Source organism: Muntiacus reevesi, chromosome 9 (assembly GCF_963930625.1).
Source record: "Muntiacus reevesi chromosome 9, mMunRee1.1, whole genome shotgun sequence".
Lineage (NCBI taxonomy): Eukaryota > Metazoa > Chordata > Mammalia > Artiodactyla > Cervidae > Muntiacus > Muntiacus reevesi.
The window spans coordinates 40359392-40384622 of NC_089257.1; the positions used below are offsets into that span (position 1 = coordinate 40359392).

General features: G+C 43.8%; 2 protein-coding genes and 1 non-coding gene across 3 annotated transcripts; 1 reads left to right on the forward strand and 2 right to left on the reverse strand.

The window, feature by feature from the left end:
* Positions 1–8360: 8360 nt before the first annotated feature.
* Positions 8361–8945, reverse strand: LOC136175017 (RNA polymerase II subunit A C-terminal domain phosphatase SSU72 like protein 3-like). The gene has a single exon (XM_065945313.1). It carries the CDS (start codon positions 8943–8945, stop codon positions 8361–8363), a length of 585 nt encoding a protein of 194 aa, XP_065801385.1.
* Positions 8946–12942: 3997 nt separating this feature from the next.
* Positions 12943–13527, reverse strand: LOC136175024 (RNA polymerase II subunit A C-terminal domain phosphatase SSU72 like protein 3-like). The gene has a single exon (XM_065945320.1). It carries the CDS (start codon positions 13525–13527, stop codon positions 12943–12945), a length of 585 nt encoding a protein of 194 aa, XP_065801392.1.
* Positions 13528–20132: 6605 nt separating this feature from the next.
* TRNAG-CCC (transfer RNA glycine (anticodon CCC)) lies at positions 20133–20205 on the forward strand. The gene has a single exon. It is a non-coding gene; the product is annotated as a tRNA-Gly (tRNA).
* The last annotated feature ends 5026 nt before the right edge of the window (positions 20206–25231 follow it).

The following is a 25231-nucleotide window of genomic DNA, read 5'->3' on the forward strand; positions in this document are numbered from 1 at the left end:
CTACAATAATGGAAACTACCCTTGTGTTTTCCTCAGTAATGCTCATCATGCTTTAGGTTAGCTTTTGTATCAAGATGTGGAGGGGTACAGTGGAAATACTAATCAAATAACTCTGTATCTTGTTGTCATAGGGTAAGTTTATCAGGAATGGGTTTGTAAAAGTTTCTTGCAAAGTCTTTAATAAATCCTTAGATATCACTGCCTTTGGGGGCTTAGTTCACTTTCTTATACATGGAATTCATAACTAGATTAGTTCACCTCCCTACTCCTAGGCTGGAGGTTAGATTGTAATGACCTGGAAACTGACCTTTCCTGGGTAATTGTTAAACTCTTATTTACTAGGGTATTCTCTGCTTTGAATGGCTGCACCTCTTTTATTCCTCTCATTCAGACATTTTCCTGCCATTTGCCCCTATGTTGTAGCTGTCATCATATTTTTGCTTTATAGACAATTATAAAATTCATATATATCTTAAAACTCATATGTAGTCACCATTAATGTAATGTTATCATAAATAATGAGTGTATGGATAAGTAAATCTTTATCTTTTTGAAACATTAAGCAGAGCAAATGTTTACTAATTCTTACATTTTATTTATATTACCAACTGTTTCAAAGAAAATATTCAGCATGAGAGCAAATACAGTGCAAATATGTAAGAGCACCCCGAGCAAGCATACGTAAAAGCACACTGACATACGTGGTGGTGTAGCCACGGGGCAGAGTCGGAAGACCCTAAGCTCGCCTACTTCCATGGGCAATCCAAAATTGCAACCACTGACAGAACAGCTATCAATGAAAATGACCCTAAGACTAGCAGAACAGCATCTCCACAACTAAAGATGGAAAGAAAGAACCACAACAAGATGGGTAGTGGTGTCTGGTGTCTCCTGCATTGCAGGCGGATTCTTCACCATTGAGCATCCAGGAAAGCCCAGGAGAAGGAGAGGGTAGGACAAATGGAACGAGTAGCATTGACATGTATGCACCACCATTTGTAAACTAGATAGCTAGTGGGATGCTGCCGTATAACAGAGGGAGTTCAGCGTGGTTCCCTGTGACAACCTAGAGGAGTGGGACAGGGAGGAGGTGGGAGGGAGGCTTAAGAGGGAAGGGATATGTGTATACTTATGGCTGATTCACCTTGTCATATGGCAGAAACCAACAAAACATTGTAAGCAATTATCCTCCAATTAAAAATATATATTTTAAAAAAGCTCTCTCTATTTTTCTGTATTTTCTCTTTCTTCTCCAGTTGGATAACTCTATTGAAAGACCTATGGTCTCTTTCTGCAAGTGGGGGTACCTTGGTCCAGGGGTAAATGCATTTGTAGTTTTGTCCTAGTGGAAAGATTCTCTTTGTTCAGGCTATACTATTTTTCATTACTCCCAGCAATATTTGACAGTAACTTAGTCCTCACAATGATGCCTGCAGAGTATATTGTGAAGCTTTCAGACATTTTCAACTGGATAGTGTTTCCGATAAGGCTGACTATCTGCACAGATGCATGCCAATAATCCTTCCCTACCCAACCCCTCCACTGTCCACACAAGCCAATTCCTCCTTCACGAGGTGCAGTCTGTTCCCCACTCCCTTGCACCTGTGACCACCTCATGACTTGCTTTGGCTAGTGGAATAATGTGGACATATCCTTTGCCCTGTGGATTTAGAGTGAAGTGAAGCAGGAACAACAGTCAGAAGGGGGATATAAAATCAAGAAACAACATAGGAGCAGTTTGGTCTTGGGAAATGAGGGATTTTAAATAAATTAATTATGAATGAAGCTACTGACACACTTCTATTGTTAGGCTGTTGGCTCTTGGACTATAAAGTATTTCTGTCATTCGAGGATTTTTTAAAATTGTTATTGTAAATACACACACAAATACAGAAAACAAAACAAACGCACAGCCTAACAAATTCTTATAAGGCAAATATCACCCAGATCAAGAAATACAACTTGCTCTGACATACCCATTGCCATGTCCACGTGCCCCATCAGAGTCCCAAAGCTATCACTGGCATACTTAACATATCGAATTACATGTACATTCATGTCTTTCAGCTATTTGCATTCAAATGCTGCCATTTCACCTACAACAACTGTCTGAATATTTCATTTGCCTCTGTGTCATAACTGGAATTATATTTGTCTAGTCAAGAAACCACTGTATGTCCAGTAGCACATCTAAATCTTTATTTTTCCATTCCTCACACTTTAGTTCAGTTCAGTGGCTCAGTCATGTCCCACTCTTTGCGACCCCATGAATCGTAGAAAGCCAGGCCTCCCTGTCCATCACCAAATCCCGGAGTTTACTCAAACTCATGTCCATTGAGTCGGTGATGCCATCCAGCCATCTCATCCTCTGTCACCCTCTTCTCCTTCTGCCCCCAATCCCTCCCAGCATCAGGGTCTTTTCCAGAGTCAACTCTTCGCATGAGGTGGCCAAAGTACTGGAGTTTCAGTTTCAGCATCAGTCCTTCCAATGAACACCCAGAACTGATCTTCTTTAGGATGGACTGGTTGGATCTCCTTGTAGTCCAAAACATATTATTGTTAGTTATCATTAAAAATGACAAATATGATTTCCCCTCCTTTTAGCAAAACCAGCAACACCAGTGGTGTTAATATCACCTGGAAATGATTCTCTCACCGTACTTAACAATACCTGTTCTAGTACCATCCTCCCAATTCCGGGTTTTATTTTAGGAGACCTACAGAGAATTTAGAAGCACTCTGGTCCAAACTGTAGCTGATTTGGGTGGATCTGAAGCTGAAAAGAACTTGCCACAATGAGGAGCATCCTAACAGCCTGGTTAAAGGACCATCCAATGATGAAGATCAGGACTCAGCATCCCGGGACTGCAATCACCTAGAGGAAGTCTGGAAAATACCTTTGGAATGCTGCCGGCAGTTCATGAGTGCATGCATGCTAAATCACTTCAGTTATGTCTGACTGTGCGACCCTATGGACAATAGCCTGCCAGGCTCCCCTGTCCATGGGATTCTCAGGCAGGAACAGTGGAGTGGGTTGCTATGCCCTTATCCAGCCAGAAGTTCATAGTCCTGGCTAAATTCTGTAGGTAACATCCACCGCTCCATGTAAATGATCTCTGGGTTCCCATCACCCTCTCTAATCTGTCTCCAACTCTCCACACAAGGAAGCCCCAGGTGCTGCGGCTTTTAGTAGGAAACCTGAGCCCAGACAGCCTCCCAGGCAACTTTTACTCATCTTCTGTTCTCATTCACAGAAACTCTAGCGACCAAAAGTTCACCCACTCAATCCCTACAATGTTCAGGGTTTTGACAACTTCCTCATCTGCATTTTTCTTCCTCTATAAGAGATACCAGATTCTATAGTTCCACAAGAAATCTACCACTAGATCAAAATGTGAAACACTAAATTCACCAACCTTAAAGTTCTAACTCCCGAAACATTTTTATATTTTTGTGACCTTTAAGGTGACTTAGACAAACCAGGTTCCACAATCTGCTTTATCCCCCATTCCATTCATTTTAATTTATTCATAGACAAATTGGATGTTTTTAAGTAAATTAAAAAGAAAATTTTTTGGTCTATAGTTGATTCAGAATGTTATTTTAATTTCTACTGTACAAGAAAGTGAATCAGTTATATACACACACATATATATATCCCCTGTTTTCAACCTTCTTTATCCATATGTATCTATATAGGTCACTACAGAGTGGAGAAGAGTTCCTTGTGTCATAGAAAAGGTCCTTCAGCATGTGCATGCTCCATCGCTCATTATATCAGACTCTTTGCAACCCCATGGACTGTAGCCCACTAGGCTCCTCTGTCCATGGGATTATCCAGGCCAGAATACTGGAGTGGGTTACCATGCCCTCCTCCAGGGATCTTCCTGACCCAAGGATCAAACCTGAATCTCTTAAGTCTTCTGCATTGGTAACTGGGTTCTTTACCTCTAGCACCACCTGGGAAGCCCAGAAAAGGTCCTTATTAGTTATCTGTTTTATATACACTTTATATTTTGTAATTAATCACTGTGATCTCTCCATTGCAGTACCTGAAAGAAAGTTGCATGGCTCAAGGTAGCCTGGAGTTAAAACTCCCTTCCAGGTCCTCCCCACCATTCTAGGCCAAACAAAGAACTATCTCACCCGAAGAAAAATAGACATTAGGTTGATTACACTCAGCTCCAAGCCCGCCCAGCCTCTGGCTGAACTCCAGAACTCCTTGCCACAGCTGTTTAAGAGATAACTACTCCCAGCAACCTTAGAGAAGAACAGGCCCCCTTAAGACAGTAGCTTTCTACACACATGCCTATGTATACTTACTCTTTTCTTAGATAAGTGCAGCAGCTCGCTAATCTGACTGCTGCCCCTTCTCCCCTGATTAAAGGTGATCTGTTCCTGTAGAGTGCCAGTCTTGTTCTTTTCCTGAACCTCGCCTACTCTAACTCCAGACCTTACAGGACCTGCAGCATTTTACTCCTCTTGTCATTTTTGCCATCCCTTGCTCAAACAGATAGGAACTCAGCTAGCATGAAGAAAGAACTTCTTAGGAAAGAATGCTTTTTCTCCATGGAATTCACAAGAATTGAACTATAAGAAACCAGAGGGCTCACTTTGTAAGAACCCTGCACTACCACAAACAAGAGGACACTTTTTCTATAATTCAGAGGGTTTTATTTCATTTTACTTAATGTCAGGAGCTATTTAATTGAAAAAATCATGCCGGGATCTTAGTAAACTCCGCCCATAATCTACACTGTTTGTCTTAAGAATGGCATTAGTAAAAGACATACAATCTAAATATAAATAGATTTCTAAGTAAAAACAATTCACTAGAATGACATCTCAATAAAAGTTTATATATTTATATAAAACTACAAAAGAGAAAAAGGATATTGTTTTAAAATGATGCAATAGACAAGTTTCTATCCTGATTATACTGAACAAAACACGTCCACCACTCCATTATAAGCGTTCGTTAGCTGACCTGAAAAACAGAGTCCTTCAGGGTCACTTTCTTCCAGAGCCATGTGAGCACTGAACGGTTCCCTCCAAGTCAAGTCCCCACACCATCATCCCTCACACTGGAAGGTTTTTGATGGCTCCTGGTGATTCAAGTTCCATTATCCATGTAACACTTTTCTCCTCCATTTCCTTGCTTGTTTGGGGCGCACCTGAAAAAACTCATAAGGATGGCTTTTAGCAAAAAGGGCTATGAGATACTTTCACAGCAAATACCGTCTAGCCCAATGTCCAGGCACAAGTTCTTACCGACTAAGAAGCTGAAGCCAGACAAGATCTTCAGTAGAAGCAGACCATGTGCAGAAAGCTCTTGCCTGTTTTCCACTGGGCTTCCAGGAGCACCTCAACCAGAGGGTCCTCCAGGTAGTCCACCTGCTGGAGGCATTTGCAGAGCTCACAGATGATAAAAGACCCAGGGTGGCATCCTCTGGGTCGTTGTCCATATGTCAATGAGAGGGTTCCTATTCTCCTGATAATTCTTTATGTGAAGTCACTAGACACAGGTCCCGTTCTTAGCAAACCCAACCAGCACAAAGATCACCCATTCAATACTGAAGATATTCAGTGTTGCTACATTTGCCCAACTTCTTTTGTCTACACCCTCCCCTGAGACAGCAAATTCCCAAGCTCCATCCAGATCTCTGCACTACATCTAAAACTGAAGCAGGACACTCATCAACCTTCAACTTTCAACCGTCCAATCTTTTGTTATTTTTTCAGCTCTAAAGACTCTTAGACAAACGGTGTCTCACCATCCATTTCATCCACTCCCATCCCCTTTAACTGTTCCACAGACATTTTCTCTGTTGAGTTTCATCACTGGAGTCACTCCTTTGGAACACCAGCCCCACTTTTTTTTTTTCCTTTAATAAAGATTTCTCATGATGTTTAATGAGAACTAAACATGTCAAGGAAACAGGGAAACTTTTACTATTGAGTTTTTGTTTGTTTGTTTGTTTTTTAATTTTATTTTATTAGTTGGAGGCTAATTACTTCACAACATTTCAGTGGGTTTTGTCATACATTGACATGAATCAGCCATAGAGTTACAGGTATTCCCCATCCCGATCCCCCTTCCCACCTCCCTCTCCACCCGACTCCTCTGGGTCCTCCCAGTGCACCAGGCCCGAGCACTTGTCTCATGCATCTCACCTGGGCTAGTGATCTGTTTCACCATAGATAATATACATGCTGTTCTTTCGAAACATCCCACTCTCACCTTCTCCCACAGAATCCAAAAGTCTGTTCTGTACTTCTGTGTGTCTTTTTCTGTTTTGCATATAGGGTTATCGTTACCATCTTTCTAAATTCCATATATATGTGTTAGTATGCTGTAATATTCTTTATGTTTCTGGCTTACTTCACTCTGTATAATGGGCTCCAGTTTCATCCATCTCATTAGAACTGATTCAAATGAATTCTTTTTAATGGCTGAGTAATATTCCATGGTGTATATGTACCACAGCTTCCTTATCCATTCATCTGCTGATGGGCATCTAGGTTGCTTCCATGTCCTGGCTATTATAAACAGTGCTGCGATGAACATTGGGGTGCACGTGTCTCTTTCAGATCTGGTTTCCTCAGTGTGTATGCCCAGAAGTGGTATTGCTGGGTCATATGGCAGTTCTATTTCCAGTTTTTTAAGAAATCTCCACACTGTTTTCCATAGTGGCTGTACTAGTTTGCATTCCCACCAACAGTGTAAGAGGTTCCCTTATCTCCACACCCTCTCCAGCATTTATTGCTTGTAGACTTTTCACCAGTCCCACTTTTACATGCTTTATCATATTTGCCTCCTCCATACCTCTACAGACAGGAAATCAACCAACAATATATTCTCAATTCCTTCCAGTGAATGTTCTGACAAAAGTAAGATCTCCGGACAGATTATTTCTCTCTCTCTTGTAAAGGGCCCCCAGCATTCCCTATTTCCATTTTGTGTTACCATCATTGGAGATGATCATCTCAACACACTATCCAATCCCTTTCCCATTCCTGCCCTGACTGCCTCAACATCAGATGAAAGACTGACCTTGAAGCTCATTGAATCTACCCGGAAAGAAACCCTCACCTCTGTACTGCCAGCACTGCCCCATGTGGATAGGTACACCCCATCACCAGTGTGGAAAGACAGAAAATTGACATTGTTTCTAAATTTTTCCCTCTCTGTCCTCTTCACCATGTCCTGTCCGTTCAACTCCACCATCTTCCTATGAACCCACAGATTCTCCCCCTGTCCAAAGCTTCCACCTTACTGCTCAATCCACAGCTCTCCTCGGGAAATCCTCTATGAGCTCATACCATGGCCCCAGGTCCACCCTTGCTCCATCCTGCCTTTGCTCTGTAAATAAAGTCCATATCAACCTTCTGACATAGCAAGATACCTCATTCAACAAGGCCAACTCCCCTTCCTTTATTTTCTCCTATAAGTTACACAAACCTAGGTGCCACTTCTGGTCAGACCTAAGAGGATTCACTACCCTATAAGTAGGATCCACTTTTAGAGAAGTTCAGGACTCAATGAACCTTTTATGCATGAAGAAATTCGCTTGAGGAAAGAGTGCCTTCATTCAGTGGAATGTGGAATTCATTCAGTCTGAAGAGTAAGAAACCAAGGTGTTCCTTTTGTAAGATCCAACCCCTACCAAAAATTAGGAGATACATTTTCTATAAACTAGAAGCATTTATTTCATTTCATGAATATTGAATTGAACAGATCATGCTCAAATTTTAGGAATCAATGCCTACTGTTATCAAACCTGAGTTTCTATGAAAGTTGCAGTTACCAAAATGCATACAAATTAAAAATAGATTTCTAAAGTTCAAACATTAAAGATAATCCTATCTCACTAAAAAGAAAAATGCATTTATACTATTGCACAATACAAAAATGAAAAAAGGCAATTGTATTTAAATGATGAAGTAAAAAAAATGATGGAATGGAAATTGGGTGGGGTTTGTTTATTCTTCTTCCTAAAATATCCTTCAACGCATCACTTGTCCATTGTAAAACTTGGTCTCTTGATGTGGATAATGGAGTCCTCGAGGTTAACATCCTCACAGAGCCCTGTGAGCGCTGAAGTGTTCCTTCCAGGTCAAGAATCCATACTGTAGTCCCCCACCAAGGAAGGGTTTGGATGCCTCCAGAGCGTTCATGTTACTTTGGCAGACAATGATATCCTTTTCCACTTCCCTCTCTGGGTGGAGTGTACCTGCAAAAAGTCCTGTAGATGGCTTTTAGCATAAGGCCTTGGAAGCCGCTTCGGACAGAAAATACCACCTAGCCCAACGTCCAGGCACAAGTTCTTACCCAGAGGAGCTGAAACCAGACAAGATCCTCAGTAGAAGCAGACCGTGTGCAGAAAGCTCTTGCCAGTTTTGCGCTCGGCTGCCAGGAGCACCTCGACCAGAGAGTCCTCCAGGTCGTCCGCCTGCTGGAGGCGTTCGCAGAGCTCACAGATGATAAAAGCCCCCAGGGTGGCGTCCTCCGCATTGTCGTCCATGTCCACGTTGATCACGTGCACAGGCTGGCAGGTCTCCTGCTCTCGGACCCACAGCTCCTCCACCACCCTGTCATAGACGCTCTCCTCACAGGTGAAGATGACATCAAAGCGATCTCTGCACTCTTGAAATCTTTCCGGGCAAGGCTTGATTCTCTCGTTTCTTCCCAAGATGTGTAAGATGCCATTGTTGTTATAGCGTTCTCGGTCTCTGCGCGCAAGATCCTTGCGCATCTCCTCATAGGTGGTGGAGAAATCGTAAACCACCTGGAGGTTGCGTGCCGTTCCTGGGAGCCTGACTCGAGATCCAGCTCCAAAGGACCTGACTTCGAATCCTTTCCTCCTGAGGATGCGGTGGGCCTCCATGCTCCTGTTCATGTTGCTCATGCAGACCACAGCCACGCTGAGCGGATAGGAGGGCATGGTGGCGGCCACTGGGACTCCAGCCAGACGCGTGGACTTCAGGGGCTGAGGGGACTCTGAAGGCCAGGGGATGAGCGGCTGGGTCCAGCTCTTCCAAGGAGTGTTAGAGTCAATGAGGAAAGAAGGCGTTTATATGGAGGCACCTGTCCTGAGTGGGAGGAGAACTCTTGATGGATGATTGGCTTAACTCTTGAGTGATTGGATTTGAATGGTGGGCTGGGACCAGAGAACCCAGTGCTGTTTTCAGCACAATCCCCTGATGCAATCACCCAACCTCAATGCCTCTATACCCACCCAGCCTCCACCCCCCTCCTGAGCATTTTGCCATCTCCCTTTAACCCTATCTGTGCCTGTGTCTATGGGGCAGAATTGGTATCAGGCAAAACAGTAGACTACTCACTGGCTTCTCACCAGCCTTCCAAAGAGCTGAAGACGTGCATGTGGAAAAGATCTTTGAAATTCCTGAGCCTCCTAATCCAATGAGCAAAGATTCACAGTGGTTGTTCTCCAGTTTTTCATGTTAGAGTTGATGTTCCAGTAGAGCAGTTGTGCTAAATCCTAGGAAGGCACTCATGGTTTTTCCTATCAGTCAAGAAAAGCATGCACCAGTGTCAAAAGCAACCTCTGGAAAATATGACTGCCGTTTGATAGCGTTTCACAAGTTGCAAGAACACCACATTTTCTCCTTTCGCTTTTCTTCAATTCATGAGAATTCTGGAGTGAACTGAGCAGATCCTCCTCCCTTATCTTGTCTCCAAAAGCAGCTCATACACTAGCACTCCATACACAACATAGAAGTTTTTTCATTGCTTTTCTCCATTTGCATAGCAGGTGAAGCAACGGTACAGATATTAAACTTGGGATCGGGACATTGACCACTAAGAAGACTTAATGCTGTCAATTCAAAATGGCGAGTGCAAAGATCTCTTCATAGAGCCATAGGCTGAATGTTCTGTCCTTTGCAGTGATTCTCTGAGAGCAAAGAGTCCTATGTCAGTAAACAGCCCAAGTGTACTCAAAGTGTGACCCCCAGAGCATCAGCATGAACTGAAGGGGAGCTTGTTTAACGTGGAACTGGACTCCCAGACCACTGAATTGGATCACAGGGAGGGGCACTAAAGATTGAGAGCAACTTGACTAATCACAGAGATTTCAGAAACTTGATTGGACCTCGGAAGTCCCTGAAGAACACTGCCTGTAGATGGGAGGTTGAATATTCTGAAGAGAAAAGCCAGATTAGAGAAAAATCAGGCATACCTGAAAAGGTAGTCAGCTCTTAAATATGATGTGAAAATGTTTCTTAACAGTCACTGCCTGAGACCTAACTCATCCTGCCAGGAACAACAGAGAGAGAATCAGAGAGAGAGAAAGAGAGGGAGAGAGAGAGAGAAGGATCTCAGAGTCCGAAGTACAATCATGGTACGACAGGAGGAAGTTATCTCATCATGGTCCTTTCTCTTCATAGTGGCAGAAACCCCTACTTCTTGTCTGTTTGTGTGCCCCTGAGTTTATTTGTGAGACTCAGGGTGTGGAGGTGACTGTTGTTCGGCATGCCAGCACTGTGGCGTCCACAGCTGAGCTCCTAGTGCTAGAGTAGTGTCGCTGTGTCACCCCATAAACCTCCCTGACGTCTGCAGTGCTGGTAGAGGAGACCTTACAGGGCAGGCTTTCCTTCACTTTCTGCCAATTCTGATCACCATTTAACTGGATACCGTCCCTCTTCTCTCACCTTGAGATAACCTTCAATATGTTTTCATTTATATGAAAGTTGACCTCTTTTAGAGTCAGTCGTCTTTAGAATGATGTCAGTATCTTTTCTATGATTACTACCTCTTTTTTTCTTAATCAATCCTGTAGACAAAATCTCTTCTCCTCAAAGTTATCGTCTCTCTTTCTGGACTTACCACTCTGAGAAGCCCATATTCTGTCAATTCTGGATGTAAAATCCATAGATACAGGTCAAATACTTAACAAACCTTACAAGTGCAGACATCACCCTTTCAACACCAACAAAATTTGGTATTGTCACTTCTTCCCCAACTGCCTTTTTCTGCACACTCCCCTGTGACAGCAGCTTCCATACTTTCACCCAAATCTCTGACACTACATCAAAATCTGAAGCAGAATATTTGCCAACTGTCAACCACCCACCTTCCAAACTTTTATTTTTTTCAGCTCTATTAGCTCTTAGACAAGTTATGCTTCAGCATCGATTTCACCCAGTTCCATTCCCTTTATTTTCCCATGGATACCTACTATGCTATGTGGCATTACTATAGTCGCTCCTGTGTAACTTCTACAGCACTTTGAACCAGTTGCACTTTCTCATGTTTGCCTCCTGCATATCCCTACAGACAGGAATTCAACCAACAGCCTTTACTGCATGTGGATTTTCTGGCCAAATACGTTCACCTGGACAGATCATTTCTCTTTCTTTCAAAGAGCTCCTAAATCTCCCTACTTCAATTTTGTGGTCCCATCATTGGAAAAGATCATCTCAACCGACTCTCCTACTCCCTCTCCATTCCTGACCGTGACTGTCCACCATCAGATGAGAGACTGATCTTGAATACCACTGACTCTACCAGGAAAGAATCGTCACCTCCCTACCACTGCCCCCTTCAGATAGAGATGCACCTGCTCACATGTGGGGAAAGACAGAAAGTTGAGAGTGCTTCTATACCATCCCTCTCTCTTCTCTTCATCAAGTCTTGTCTTTTCAACTGCAGCACCTCCCTCTGCTCCCACACTTCTCCCCCTGTGCAGAGCCACCTCCCTCCTCCTCAGTGCAGTCCTCTCCTCAGCATTTGCTGTAGTCGCTGATCCCTCCAGATCCATGGCACTCCATCCCACCGACACGGATAACAAAGTCCACACTTCCTTTCTGATAGTAAGTTAACTTCACCATCCGCACTGTCTCTCCTTTATTTTCTCCTGTAAGTCACACAGGACTTGGTGACACAGCTGGTCAGAACCAAGAATGTTTCAGTTCCAAACAACGAGGATCCATTTTCGGAGGAGCACAAAAAACAACGAATGTTTGAAGGAAAAGTAAATTCTCAAGAAAAGAGAATGCTTTTCTACATGGGATTTATAGGCTTTGAAAAACAGGAAATCAAGACACCCAGTTGGTAAGATCCATCCCCTACCACAAATGAGAAGATACCCTTTCTTAAATTAGGGAGTTTTATTTTGATTTATTTCATTTTATTTAAATAAGCTACATAGTTCAACAGATAGGGCTTGGATTTTAGTAATAAATGCGACCACAGTCTACACTGATTTATAATTTTATTTCATAAATATGCTATTTGATTAAACAAATCATGCTTGAATTTTGCCCAAAAAAACCACCAATGATCTACTGAGAAATTATAATCAAGTAAATAATTTTCAAAGACATACAATTTAAAAGCATAAATATTTCCAATTCAATATAATTTCCATTCAGTGTATTCCCATCCCACTTCAGAAAAAACAACTTGTCGTATTGATACACCACGCCGAAAGGATAAAAGGAAATTAGTTTCAATATAGATGAATAAAATAGACACTGTTCCTTTTTCTCAAAATATCCTTCAATGCATTGCTTGTCCCGGGCTCCGTGATCGGCCTGGATTGTCCATCCAGCAAAGAGAGTCCTTGAGATTAACCTCCTTGCAGAAGCCTGTGAACACTGAGTTCTTCCTTCCAGGTCCAGTTCCACACTATCGATCCCCACGTTGGGAGGGTTGGCATGTCTCCCGGTGTTCCATGTTCCCTGGGCCATGTGATGCTCTCCACCTCCACCTGTTTCACTGTGTGGGGTGTCCAGTTCAGTTCAGTTCAGTAGCTCAGTCATGTCCTAGTCTTTGCGTACCTGAAAACAAATCAAACAGAGACTGCCTTTAGCAGAAACGGCTTTTGAAAAAACCTCTCCCAGAAAATACCCAGAAGCCCGAGAGCCCAGGCATGAGTTCTTACTGACAAAGCAGCTGAAACCAGCCAAGATGCTTCCTCAGTAGAAGCAGACCGTGTGCAGAAAGCTCCTTCCTGTTTTCTCCTCCGCTGCCTGGAGCAGCTCGGCCAGACAACTTTGCGTGTCATCTGCCTGCTGGAGACCCTGGCAGAGCTCACAGATGATGGAGGCTCCAAGGCTGGCCGCCTCCAGGGTGTCGTCTATGTCCACGTTGACGACCGGCACTGGCTGCCAGGTCTCCTGATCCCTGGCGCACAGGTCGGCCACCACCCGGTTATAGGCTCTCTCCCCACAGGTGAAGATGACATCAAAGGCATCTGGGCACTCTTGAAACCTTTCTGGGCCAGGCTTGATTCTCTCATTTCTCTTCAGGATGTGTAAGATTCCATTCCTTTTGTAGTGCTTTTGGTCTTTCGAGGAGAGGTCGCTGTGCATCTTCTTATAGGACGTGGAGAAGTCATAGAGCACGGGTGGGTTGCGTGCCCCTCCTGGGAGCCTCACATGGGATCCGGCTCCAAAAGACCTGACATGGAACCCGTTCTTCCTGAGGACACGGTGGGCTTCCATGCTCCTGTTGACATTGCTCATGCAGACCACAGCCACCCTGAGCAGGGAGGAGGGCATGGCGGCAGCCTCTTGGGACTCCAGCTGGACAGGAGGACTTCAGGGTCTGAGGGGGACTCTGAAGGCCAGGGAGATGACCGGCTGGGTCCAGGTTTGTAATGAGCATTTGAATCAGAGAAGAGAGAAGGCCTATGTATGGAGGCATGGGCCCAAGGTGGGCAGGGACCTCTTGATTGGTGATTGGCTTAACTCTTGAGTGATTGGATTTAGATAGTGGACCCAATGGGGTGACCAGAACAATCCAGTAATCCAATCACCCAATTTGACGGCCAGGAGGTGCCCATCTCACTCCCTTGCCACCCTAGAGTCCTTTGCCAGGTACAGTTAACCCTGTACGTGCCTGTGTACATGAGGCTAAGTTTGGTAATTCAGTCACCTGAATGTCTACTCTCCACCCTGATCTGGCTTCCGGGTTGGAGTGGTTTGTAGTCTCCGCTTCGTCCTCTGGGTCACATTTGCAAGGGGCTACTAAGCATATTAGACTTGTCCAGACTACTTTAATTTCATCATCATTCTCTCTAGTGACTGAGAACAAGCATGTGGAAATTATGTTTGAAGTTTTCAAATTTGCATTTAATTCATTATATATATAATTGTAATAGCTTTTTTTGTATTTATTTCCCTCAGTTGATGATCTAGAATTGTTATTTTGTTAAATTACAGGGGAAACACATAACTTTGGCCATAAATAATAACAAGATTCACCAGTGTACAAAGCAACTGTTTGGAAAACGTCCCTCCTGTTAGTGTGGCAGGAGTTTCAAGAACACATACATCCTGCATTTGATTTTCTTGAGTTCATGATGTTTCTCCAGAGACTGGAGCTGTCTCCATGGCTTTCCCATGTTTTCAAGTACAGTTCTGTCTGAACACTCTATACTGAAATATAGTCATTTTAAATTCCATTTCTTTTGTTTATTTCCAGAGTTGACATACCAATGATATAGACCTAAAAATTATAAACCATACACCAAACAGCAAGGAGACACAGTCTTGTCCCTTCAAAATGCTTCAGGAGGAGCATCCATTTAGAAACTCACAGATTTCATGTCTCTGTGCCTCTGTCAATTGTAGTGATTGTCACATCGAAGGAGTCCTACCTCAGTAAACACACTTGATCTTCTCCAGGTATGAATCCCAAAGCCTGGACATTAACATTGACCCAGAATGTGGGGAAAGGTAACTTTGGACCCTGGGCCACCAAATTGGACAATCTGGGAGTGGAACCCAGAGATCCAGTGACATCCCTTTAGACGATTGCAATGTACACCAACATTTGTGAACAACTGACTCAAAGTCGGGGTTTCTGAGCCTCGATTGGAACTTGGAAGCCAGGAGAATTTGTTCAAGCAGGGCATCAAGAATACAAGGGAAGCAGGACATCAAAAGAGAAATATATTGTCAAAGGAATTCCAGGCATAGGTGAAGAGGTACTCAGAAGCTACATACAGCATGAAATTTTATTAGAGTAGTGACCCAAACCTAAAAGCGTCTAACAAACCTGTATAGCAAGATCTTGGGCTCAAAGTGAAACAGAACAGGACCTTGTGGTCTTTCCCCATTATTTCCTCTGTCTGCCTTTGTCTGTGAAAAAAATTAGCTAAAGAAGAAGCTTAATCAGTGAAGCAAGAGAATGCAGAAATAAAGGAAAACACTCCATCTTACAAGACTAAATAATAATAGTTTAATCATTAAGTGTCAAAACATCTACTTCTGCTTCATTAACTACAGTAAAGCCTTTGACTGTGTGGATCACAGCAAACTGTGGAAAGTTCCTAAACAGATGGGAATACCACACCACATACTGCCTCCTGAGAAACCTGTATGCAGGTCAAGAAGTAACGGTTAGAGCCAGACATGGAACAACAGACTAGTTTCAAATTGGGAATGGGGTATGTCAAAGCTGTATAGTGTCACCCTGCTTATTTAACTTCTATGAAGAGTACATCATGGGAATTGCCAAAGTGGATGAAACAAGGTGTAATCAAGGTCACCTGGAGAAATATCAATACCCTCAGATATGCTAATGACATCACCGTTATGGCAGAAAGCAAAGAGTAATTAAAGAGCCTCTTGATGAAGGTGAAAGAGGAGAGTGAAAAAGCTGGCTTACGATTCAGCATTCAAAAAACCATAATCATGGCATCCAGTCCCATCACTCCATGGCAAATAGATGGGGAAACAATGGAAACAGTGAGAGCCTTTATTTTCTTGGGCTCCAGAATCACTGCAGATGTTGACTGCAGCCATGAAATTAAAAGACACTTACTCCTTGGAAGGAAAGTATGACTAACCTAGACAGCATATCAAAAAGCAGAGACGTTACTCTGCCAAGAAAGGTCCGTCTACTCAAAGCTATGGTTTTTTCAATATTCATGTATGGATGTGATAGTTGAACTATAAAAAGGACGAGTGCAGAAGAATTGATGCTTTTGACCTGTGGTGTTGGAGAAGACTCTTGAGAGTCCCTTGACTGCAAGGAGGTCCAACCAGTCCATCCTAAAGGAAATCAGTCCTGAATATTCATTGGAAGGACTGATGCTGAAGCTGAAGCCCCAATCCTTTGACCACCTGATGCGAAGAGCTGATTCATTGGAAAAGACCCTGTTGCTGGGAAAGATTGAGGGCAGGAGGTGAAGGGGACTACAGAGGATGAGATGGTTGGGTGGCATCACCGACTCAATGGACATGGGTTTGGGTGGACTCTGGGAGTTGGTGATGGACAGGGAGGCCTGGCAGACTGTGGTTCATGGGATTGCAAAGAGTCAGATGTGACTGAGCAACTGAACTGAACTGCACTTTGAGAAAATACACAGGAATTCATGATATATATCTACCTTTGGAGCTCTGAAAAATCTACTTCAAAGCTTTGAAAGCCCAGGTTTTCAACTTTAACAGTAAATTCTTGTTCAACCTCCTCAGTTGAAGGACAGTCAGTTGAAAGAGAAACTATCATGTTAGGATGTCACCCAGTATAGTGTTGGAATATTGCAGTGAGTAGAAATACAAGGAAATCAATGTTTTCATGCAATTAAAGTGTTTCCCTACTTGTTTGAGGCCCCAAATGAAGAATTTCTGAAACAACATAGATATACCAATGGATGCACCAGCAAACCAATATACAATTTTTTTCTCTAATTTTGCCTTCCACATTAAACACTGTCACTTTGTATAGGGATTTAATATAAATTGACCGGAAGTATTCAGAATTATTTTTTTCTGTCAGCTTTCTCCTCATCTTCCTAAGTTTCTAATGCTCTTATCCCTGAAAAGATTCTTGAGACACTCAAGTGGATTCTAGCCCATAGTTCAGATTTTAACCTCAGAAATAAACCCAGATCTGGCTGGAAGACAGTCTTGGAGTGAAAGAATGAGGAACAGTAGCCACTGTATGTTACTGTTCATGGTCCCTCAGATCTGAATGATAAGTTGCCACCTGAGAAAACAATGTCTTTGGGCATGAGGAGGCTTGGGTTTCCTCTACCTGAATCTATGTTTCCCAAAGGGAAAAGGGTGGGGGGGGGGTTGTGTAGAATAAATTAAGAATATGGGATTAACAGATACAGACTACCATACATAAAATAGATAAGCAACAAAAATTTACTATATGGCACAGGGAGCTATATTCAATAACTTGAAATAACCCAAAACAGAAAAGAATCTGGAAACATGTATATGTATGTATACAACTGCCTCACTTTGCTGTACATCTGAAACCTTACACAATATTGTAAATCAACCAGACTTCAATGTTTTTAAAGCGGTTTTTTCCTATAGCCAGTAAGTTTTGAATATAATAAGTGTCTTTATTATTACTCCCCCTCCCCATTTTTTAAAGTCTATTCTGGAAAAAGTACATTGCCCTCAAAGTTCTTATGTCTTTCTGTAATTACCCCTACAAAAAAAAATCCATATTCTCCAGACACTTTTTAATGTGAAGTTAGTGCACAGTCTCTTGAATTAATATTGCTGTGGCCGAATAGTTTAGTAATAGTTTATTACTTCAAGAACACAGGCAACGGTTTATGCTTCATGTACTTTGGGACATCAGTGAATTGATACTTTTTAAAGCTACATTTGTTCATATGAATTCTTTGAATTTCTTACAGAAAGTTTTGTAGTTCTGTTGTTTGACTTTTCACAGTTAATAGTTGACTCAAAATAAGGGTCCAATTTTATTGTTTTGGATGTTGCTATCCAGTCTTCCCAAAACTATTGAAGAGAGACTATCCCTTCCCCATTGTGTGTTCTTGGCACCCTTGTTAAAGATGAGTACCTGCCAGTGCCATACTGTAGCTTTGCTATATATTTTGAAATCAGGAAGTGTTATGTCTCCAGTTGTGTTCTTCTCACTCAGTATTGTTTGGCTATTCAGGGTCTTTTCAGGTTTCATATGAATTTTAGGATTATTTTTCTATTTCTATTTAAAATGGCTATGGAAAAACCTCAAACAAATATTCTAATAATACATCTAATTCAAGTAGAGAATAATAATAACTAAAACCTACAGTTATCAGAAGGAAAGAAATCATAAAGATCAGATGCAAAATACATGAAATAGAAATTTAAAAGAAACAATAGAAAAAAATCAATAAACTTAAAGATGGTTCTTTGAGAAAATAAATAAAACTGACAAATCTTTAGCCACATTCAGCAAGAAAAAAAATGGGGAGAGGGCTCAAATCAATAAAAGTGGAAAATAAAAATGAGAAAGTTACAATCGACATGATAGAAATGCGAAGAACCATAAGAGACTGCTACAAACCAGTATATGCCAATAAAATGGACAACCTAGAAGAAATGGACACATTCTTAAAAAGGTACAAACTCCCAAGACTGAAGCAGGAAGAAATAGACTATGTGAACAGACCGATTATAAGTACTATAACTGAGTCTGCAATTTAAAAATTCCCAGCAAACAGAAGTCCAGGACCAGAAGGATTCACAGGCAAATTCTATGAAACATTTAAATAAGAGCTAGCACCTATTCTTCTTAAACTATTCCAAAAAATTGCAGAGGAAGAAGCATTTCCAAACTCAGTCTATGAGGCCACCATCACCCCGATACCAAACCCAGACAAAGATATCACAAAAGCAAAGAAAATTACAGGTCAATATCACTCATGAACATAAATGCAAAAATTCTCAACAAAATACTATCAAATCAATCAATCCAGCAAAACATTAAAAGGATCCTACACCATGATCTGGTAGAACTTATCCAAGGGATAAACATAGGAAGAAGACTGACATAAATCGCAGCAATATCTTTTTGAATCCATCTCCTAGAGTAACGAAAATGAAAGCAAAAGTCAATAAATGGGACCTACCTAAGCTCTAAACCTTCTTCACAGCAAAGAAAGCCATAAATAAAACAAAAAGACAACACACACAATGGGAGAAAATATTTGCAAATGAAGTTACCACAAGGGATTAACCTCTAAAACATAAAAACAGCTCATACAGCTCAGTATGAAAAAAAAATCAAAAAATGGGCAAAAGGTCTAAATTAACATTTCTCCAAAGAAGACATACAGATGACCCCAAAGCACTTGAAAACATGCTCAATATTGCTGATTAGTAGAGAAATGCAAGTCAAAACTACCCTGAGGTATCACCTTAAATCAGTCAGAATGACCATCCTCAAAATGTCTACAAACAGTAAATGCTGGAAAGAGTGTGGAGGAAAGGGAGCCCTCCTACATGGTTGGTAGGAATATAAATTGGTATAGCCACTATGGAGAATAGTATGGAGATTCCTAAAGAAACTAAAAATAGAGCTACCACATGATCCAGCCATCCTACTCCTGTGCATATATCCAGAGAAAACCATAATCTGAAAGGATACATGCACCCCAGTGTTTATTGCAGTACTGTTTACAATAGTCAAGACATGGAAGCAACCTAAATGTCCATGAACAGAGGACTGGATAAAGAAGATGTGGGACATATATACAGAGGAATATTGAAAGTGAAAAGTGAAAGTGAAGTCGTTCATTCGTGTCCGACACTTTGCGACCCTGTGGACTGTAGTCCACCAGGCTCCTCCGTCCATGGGATTCTCCAGGCAAGAGTACTGGAGTGGGTTGCCATTTCCTTCTCCAGGACATATAGAGTTTATATATATTAACAGGTCACATGTACACATATGTAAACATTCATTTTCTAACAAGCAACAGCATTTTTTAGAAAAATACCTTTTTACAGAGCTTGGGCAGAGAAAGTACAAGATGACCCTGGAATCGCTTGCTATGCCTTAAAGTAGGGAAGTGCTCAGAGAAGGATGGGGACACGACCCAAGGACACAGGGGTCCGCCTAGAGGAGCTGTCAAACTCAGGGCTAAGAACTGGGCAGATGGAGGGGAAGGTGCTTTCCAGAAACTGCTTAGAAGGGGCACAGACCATATGTAATTAACTGTGACATTTCAAAAACAACAGTTCTCCTCCATCTCACTTTCCCACTGTTGAGAAACAAAGGAATGCCCGTGGAGCTACTGGGAGGGGAGCACCTGCCTTCTCTGTCCCCAGGCTGGCAGTGGTGGGACCAGCCCTGGATTCAGACTGGGGGTATCAACACTGGAAGGAAAAATCAGAGGATATGAATTTCCTTGGTGGTCCAGTGGTTAGGACTCCGCACTCCCAATGCAGGGCGCCTGGGTTCGATTCCCAGTCAGGGATCCAGATCCCACATGCAGCAACTAAAGATCCTGCACATGGCCACAAAGATCCTGAGTGCTTCAGCTAAAACCCAGCATGACCAAATAATAATAATAAATACAATACTTAAGGAAAAAGAAGAGGATGATCTCAGGAAGCAAAACACACAGCAGGGAGGGTTTTTAACCACCAGAGGACTCGGGTAAACCTGAACGACCCTCAACTCTGGGGCAGCTAATCACATCCATCTCCTTCTGTAACACCTGCCCCACGCTCACAGCACAGACGCGGACCACTGGCCAGCACCACCAGCCCGCTCAGCTCTGCAGTGCCTGCCTAGATGTTGGTGGAAGGGTGACAAGGCAGGACCACAGCTCGTCCAGATGTTTGTATAAGCCTCAAATCTCCTTCCCCACAAACTTGCACACGTCTAGGAGCCCCCTGAATCATGGAGCTCGGGCGGGACTTTTTGCTCCTCTGTTTAGGAACACGGGCCAGGGCAATGCACAGACTTCAGGACTGTGGAAAGCAGAGAGTTTCATTACGTTCCTCTTTGCAGCTCCAATGGCATTCCCTGGTGGCTCAGATGGTAAAGAGCCTGCCGGCAACGTGGGAGACCCGGGTTCGATCTCTGGGTTGGGAAGATCCACTGGAGAAGGAAATGGCTACCCACTTCAGTATTCTTACCTGGAGAATCCCATGGATAGAGGAGCCTAGTGGTCTACAGTCCATGAGGTCAGAAAAGTCAGACACAACTGATCGACTAACACACACAAACACACTCGAAGCGTCAATAAGGTATATAGCTGGTATCAGAGGAATCATCATATTTCCCCAGGTTTCACCTTCTTGTAAGTGAGAACTTAGAGCCAGAATCAGCCAAGATTCCACTGTGCCAGGACCACTGCAGGGTGGCCTCATCCCAGGTGGGTCCCAAACCTCCCTGTCATCTCACTGACCCACCAAACAAGTCTTACTTAAAGATCTCACCATTTGCTAGAGGTTTTGGGTTTCAGTATAAACCAGGGTGAAACAAACTGCCTCGTGGCTCCCATAGCAATGGGATGGGGACCCACCCCAAACGTGAGCACACACACACACACACACACACACACACACACACTCCTACACGGGTGGGGGAGGGAGGAGTAGAGACGAGGGGAGCAGGAGATGAGGGCTGTCTGCAGCGGCTGTGGGGCTACACCTGGACTGTAGCTTTTTAGGGTGACCTCAGTGAGGGCTGGGGCCTGAGTTCTGCCCAAGGAGAGCACCAGGAGTCCCCTTCACGCCCACCACCCCCAAGGAAAGGAAGCCTAGCCCAGTGAACAGGTGCATCCTGAGGGTCCCAGCTCCCTCCCTGAGTTGTCACCCCTACACTGCCCCCCACCACCTTTATAAGGGTCCTCTGGACCTTGTCATCATTCTCTCAGCATGGACAGCAGCACCTGCCTGGGCCACACCCACTGGCCTCTCAGCAGGTAACCTCAGGCCACAAGGACACCACTCTCCTCTTCGGGGTGGAAAAGAGCAATAGTTAGTCCAGGAGAAGTTCTTCTCAGGTCCTGTTGCAGTGGTGGAGCAGGGGTGGAGTCCACAAATTGATCTTCTGGAACCAGTCCCATCGTGGGAGGCCTGGTGGAGGTGTTAGGGTTGATCACTCTATCGTGTCCAACTCTTTGTGACCCCGTGGACTGTAGCTCACCAGGCTCCCCTGTCCATGGGATCCTCCAGACAAGAATACTGGACTGTGTAGCCATTCCCTTCTCCAGGGGTTCTTCCCAGCCCAAGTGTTGAACCCAGGTCTCCTGCATTGCAGGCAGATTCTTTACCTTCTGAGCCACTAGGGCAGCCCTGATGGAACTCAGTCCCACTGTGGGAGGCCTGGTAGAGGATGGCCCAAATCCACAGGGCACACCAGAGGAAGAAACCCCATACCACAAAGGCCCCCTAAGCCCTGGGGCCAGGCAGATCCACTGAAGGACGGGCAGGCCAAGGCCAGGGAGCCCAAGCCATCACTGAATCATCACAGAGTCTGGTTGAAATGGCCTTGGCGGCAGCCTGCTACAACCACACAAGAAGGATTAGCTAGTTCACAAACTCTTGGAAACTTCAGCTTGCCTCCTTAGTTTGGGGAAACAACATTTCCCCAAATTTTGGCACTCAGGAGGTGGTGCAGAACCAACCAGTGGATCAGTTAGCCCATCCCAGCTCCACCTTCACCTCTGTGTCTAGTGAGTGCTCCTCATCGGGCAGCTTCCCAGCCCACTCCCAGCCCCAAACAGCCCATGAGGCCTAAGAATCAAGACACCAACCTGACTGTGCTTTCTCATGGCCCCTACAGATCAACCGCCAAGCTTCTGCTCTTGTAAGAGAACTTCCCTGTCAGTTTCAGATCCACCCAGTGGGCACCACAGCAGCTTCAGATTCTTCTCACTCCTCGGATGCCTTCCCCAGAAGAAGAGGCCGCATGGACACCCCTAACTAGACAGCCACACGTGTGCCCCATCAAGACCCTTAGCACACAGGCTCCCAATAAAGCTCTGGCCGAGGGCCCAGAGGGAGAGTCAGAACAAATCTGTCAGGAAGCCTGCACATCATGTGGACCTTCGATCTCAGAGCATCACTTTCTCTTTGAGGGGCTTCTGAGCATCTGAGAAGTGAAAAGGCAAAGAAGAAAAGGAAAGATATACCTATTTGAATGCAGAGTTCCAAAGTATAGCAAGGAGAGATAAGAAAACCTTCTTCAGTGATCAGTGCAAAGAAATAGAGGAAAACAGTAGAATGGGAAAGACTACAGATCTCTTCAAGAAAATTAGAGATACCAAGGGAACATTTCATGGCAAAGATGGGCACAATAAAGGACAGAAACTGTATGGACCTAACAAAGGCAGAAGATATTAAGAAGAGGTGGCAAGAATACACAGAAGAACTATATAAAAAAGCTCTCCACAACCCAGATAATCATGATGGTGTGATCACTCACCTAGAGCCAGACATCCTGGAATGGGAAGTCAAGTGGGCCTTAGGAAACATCACCACAAACAAAGCTAGTGGAGGTGATGGAATTCCAGTTGAGTTATTTCAAATCCTAATAGATGAATCTGTGAAAGTACTGCACTCACTATGCCAGCAAATTTGGAAAACTCAGCAGTGGCTGCAGGACTGGAAAAGGTCAGTTTTCATTCCAATCCCAAAGAAAGGCAATGCAAAAGAATGCTCAAACTACTGTGCAGTTGCACTCATCTCACATGCTAGCAACATAATGTCCAAAATTCTTCAAGCCAGACTTCAACAGTATGTGAAGGGTGAACTTCCAGATGTTCAGGTTGGATTTAGAAAAGGCAGAGGAACCAGAGATCAAATTGCCAACATTCGTTGGATCGTCGAAGAAGTGAGAGAGTTCCTGAAAAACATCTATTTCTGCTTTATTGACTATGCCAAAGCCTTTGACTGTGTGGATCACAACAAACTGTGGAAAATTCTTAAAGATATGGGACTATCACACCGCCTCACCTGCCTTCTGAGAAATTTGTATGCAGGTCAAGAAGCAAGAGTTAGAACTGGACATGGAACAATAAACTGGTTCCAAATCAGAAAAGGAGCACATCCAGGCTGTTTATTGACAGAGTACTTATTTAACATGTATCCAGAATACATCATGCAAAATGCCGGGCTGTATGAAGCACAAGCTGGAATCAAGATTGCCAGGAGAAATATCAATAACCTCATATATGCAGAGATTTCTCCAGTAGTCGTGTGTGGATATGAGAGTTGGACTATAAGGAAGGCTGATTGCTGAGGAATTGATGCTTTTGAACTGTGGTGTTGGAGAAGTCTCTTGAGAGTCCTTTGGACTGCAAGGAGATCCAATGAGTCCATCCTGAAGGAAATCAGTCTTGAATATTCATTGGAAGGACTGATGTTGAAGCTTAAACTCCAGTACTTTCGCCAGCTTATGCAAAGAACTGATTCATTTGATAAGACCCTGATAATCAGAAAGATTGAAGGCAGGAAGTGAAGGGGATGACAGAGAATGAGTTGTTGGATGGCATCAACGACTCAATGGACATGAGTTTGAGTAAACTCTGGGAGTTGGTGATGGACAGGGAGACCTGGCATGCTGCAATCCATGGGGTCACAAAGAGTTGGACATGACTGAGTGACTGAACTGAACTGAATGGAACTGAGCATCTGATGAGATAAACTACAAAAGTGCATTGTGGGGCACTTTTCTGGTGGCCCGGTGGTTAAGAATCCACCTTGCATGGCAGGGGACTCGGGTTCGATCTCTGGTGTAGGATCTAAGATCCCACATGGTGTGGGGCAACTAAACCCAAGCGTGGCAACTACTGAAGCCTATGTTCTCTTGAGCCTGCATGACACAACTAGGGAGCCCACACCCCACAGCAAAAGATTTCACATGAAGTGAGGAAGATCCCAAATGCCAAATAAATAGATAAATAAATGTTTGTTTTAAAGTTTAAGGGGAAAAATCCAGAAAAGTGACTGGGTGCTGGACTAGCAAGAAAGCTGCTCTGGAGGCTCCCAGGGGAGTTCTACAGGGAATGGGACCACCCAGGAAAGATTCCAGGGAAATGGGTCCAGTGCCAGTGATGGAAGCAGGCTTTCCTCATAAAGATACTCCACGTGCAGCTCTGCCCCGGAGGGCTCATTGCCAGGATTGGGCCACAGGGAGGAGATTAGTTGTGGCAGGAACTGGCCAAGAGAAGCAGGGCCTCAGCCTGCCAATTTCTCCACCTGCAGACGGCAGAGGAAGAAATGGCCCACGGCCTCCAGAAGGCACCAGCTCCCAGCAGGACTTGACTCCCAGGACCGCAGCCCGGGGCTTGTGCCAGGGATGGTGAGCAGGGTATCCAGGCAACTGTGGTGTGCTTTGCCAAACAGATGTCCCTGCCCAGAGGAGAAGATGCCAGAGCCTGTGGGAACCCCAATGGGCTGGACTTGGCACTGACAACCCCTTTACTACAGCTGAGGAAGGCCAAAAACCTGCCAGATTTTGGCTTACTGTCCACCACAGTGGACAGAC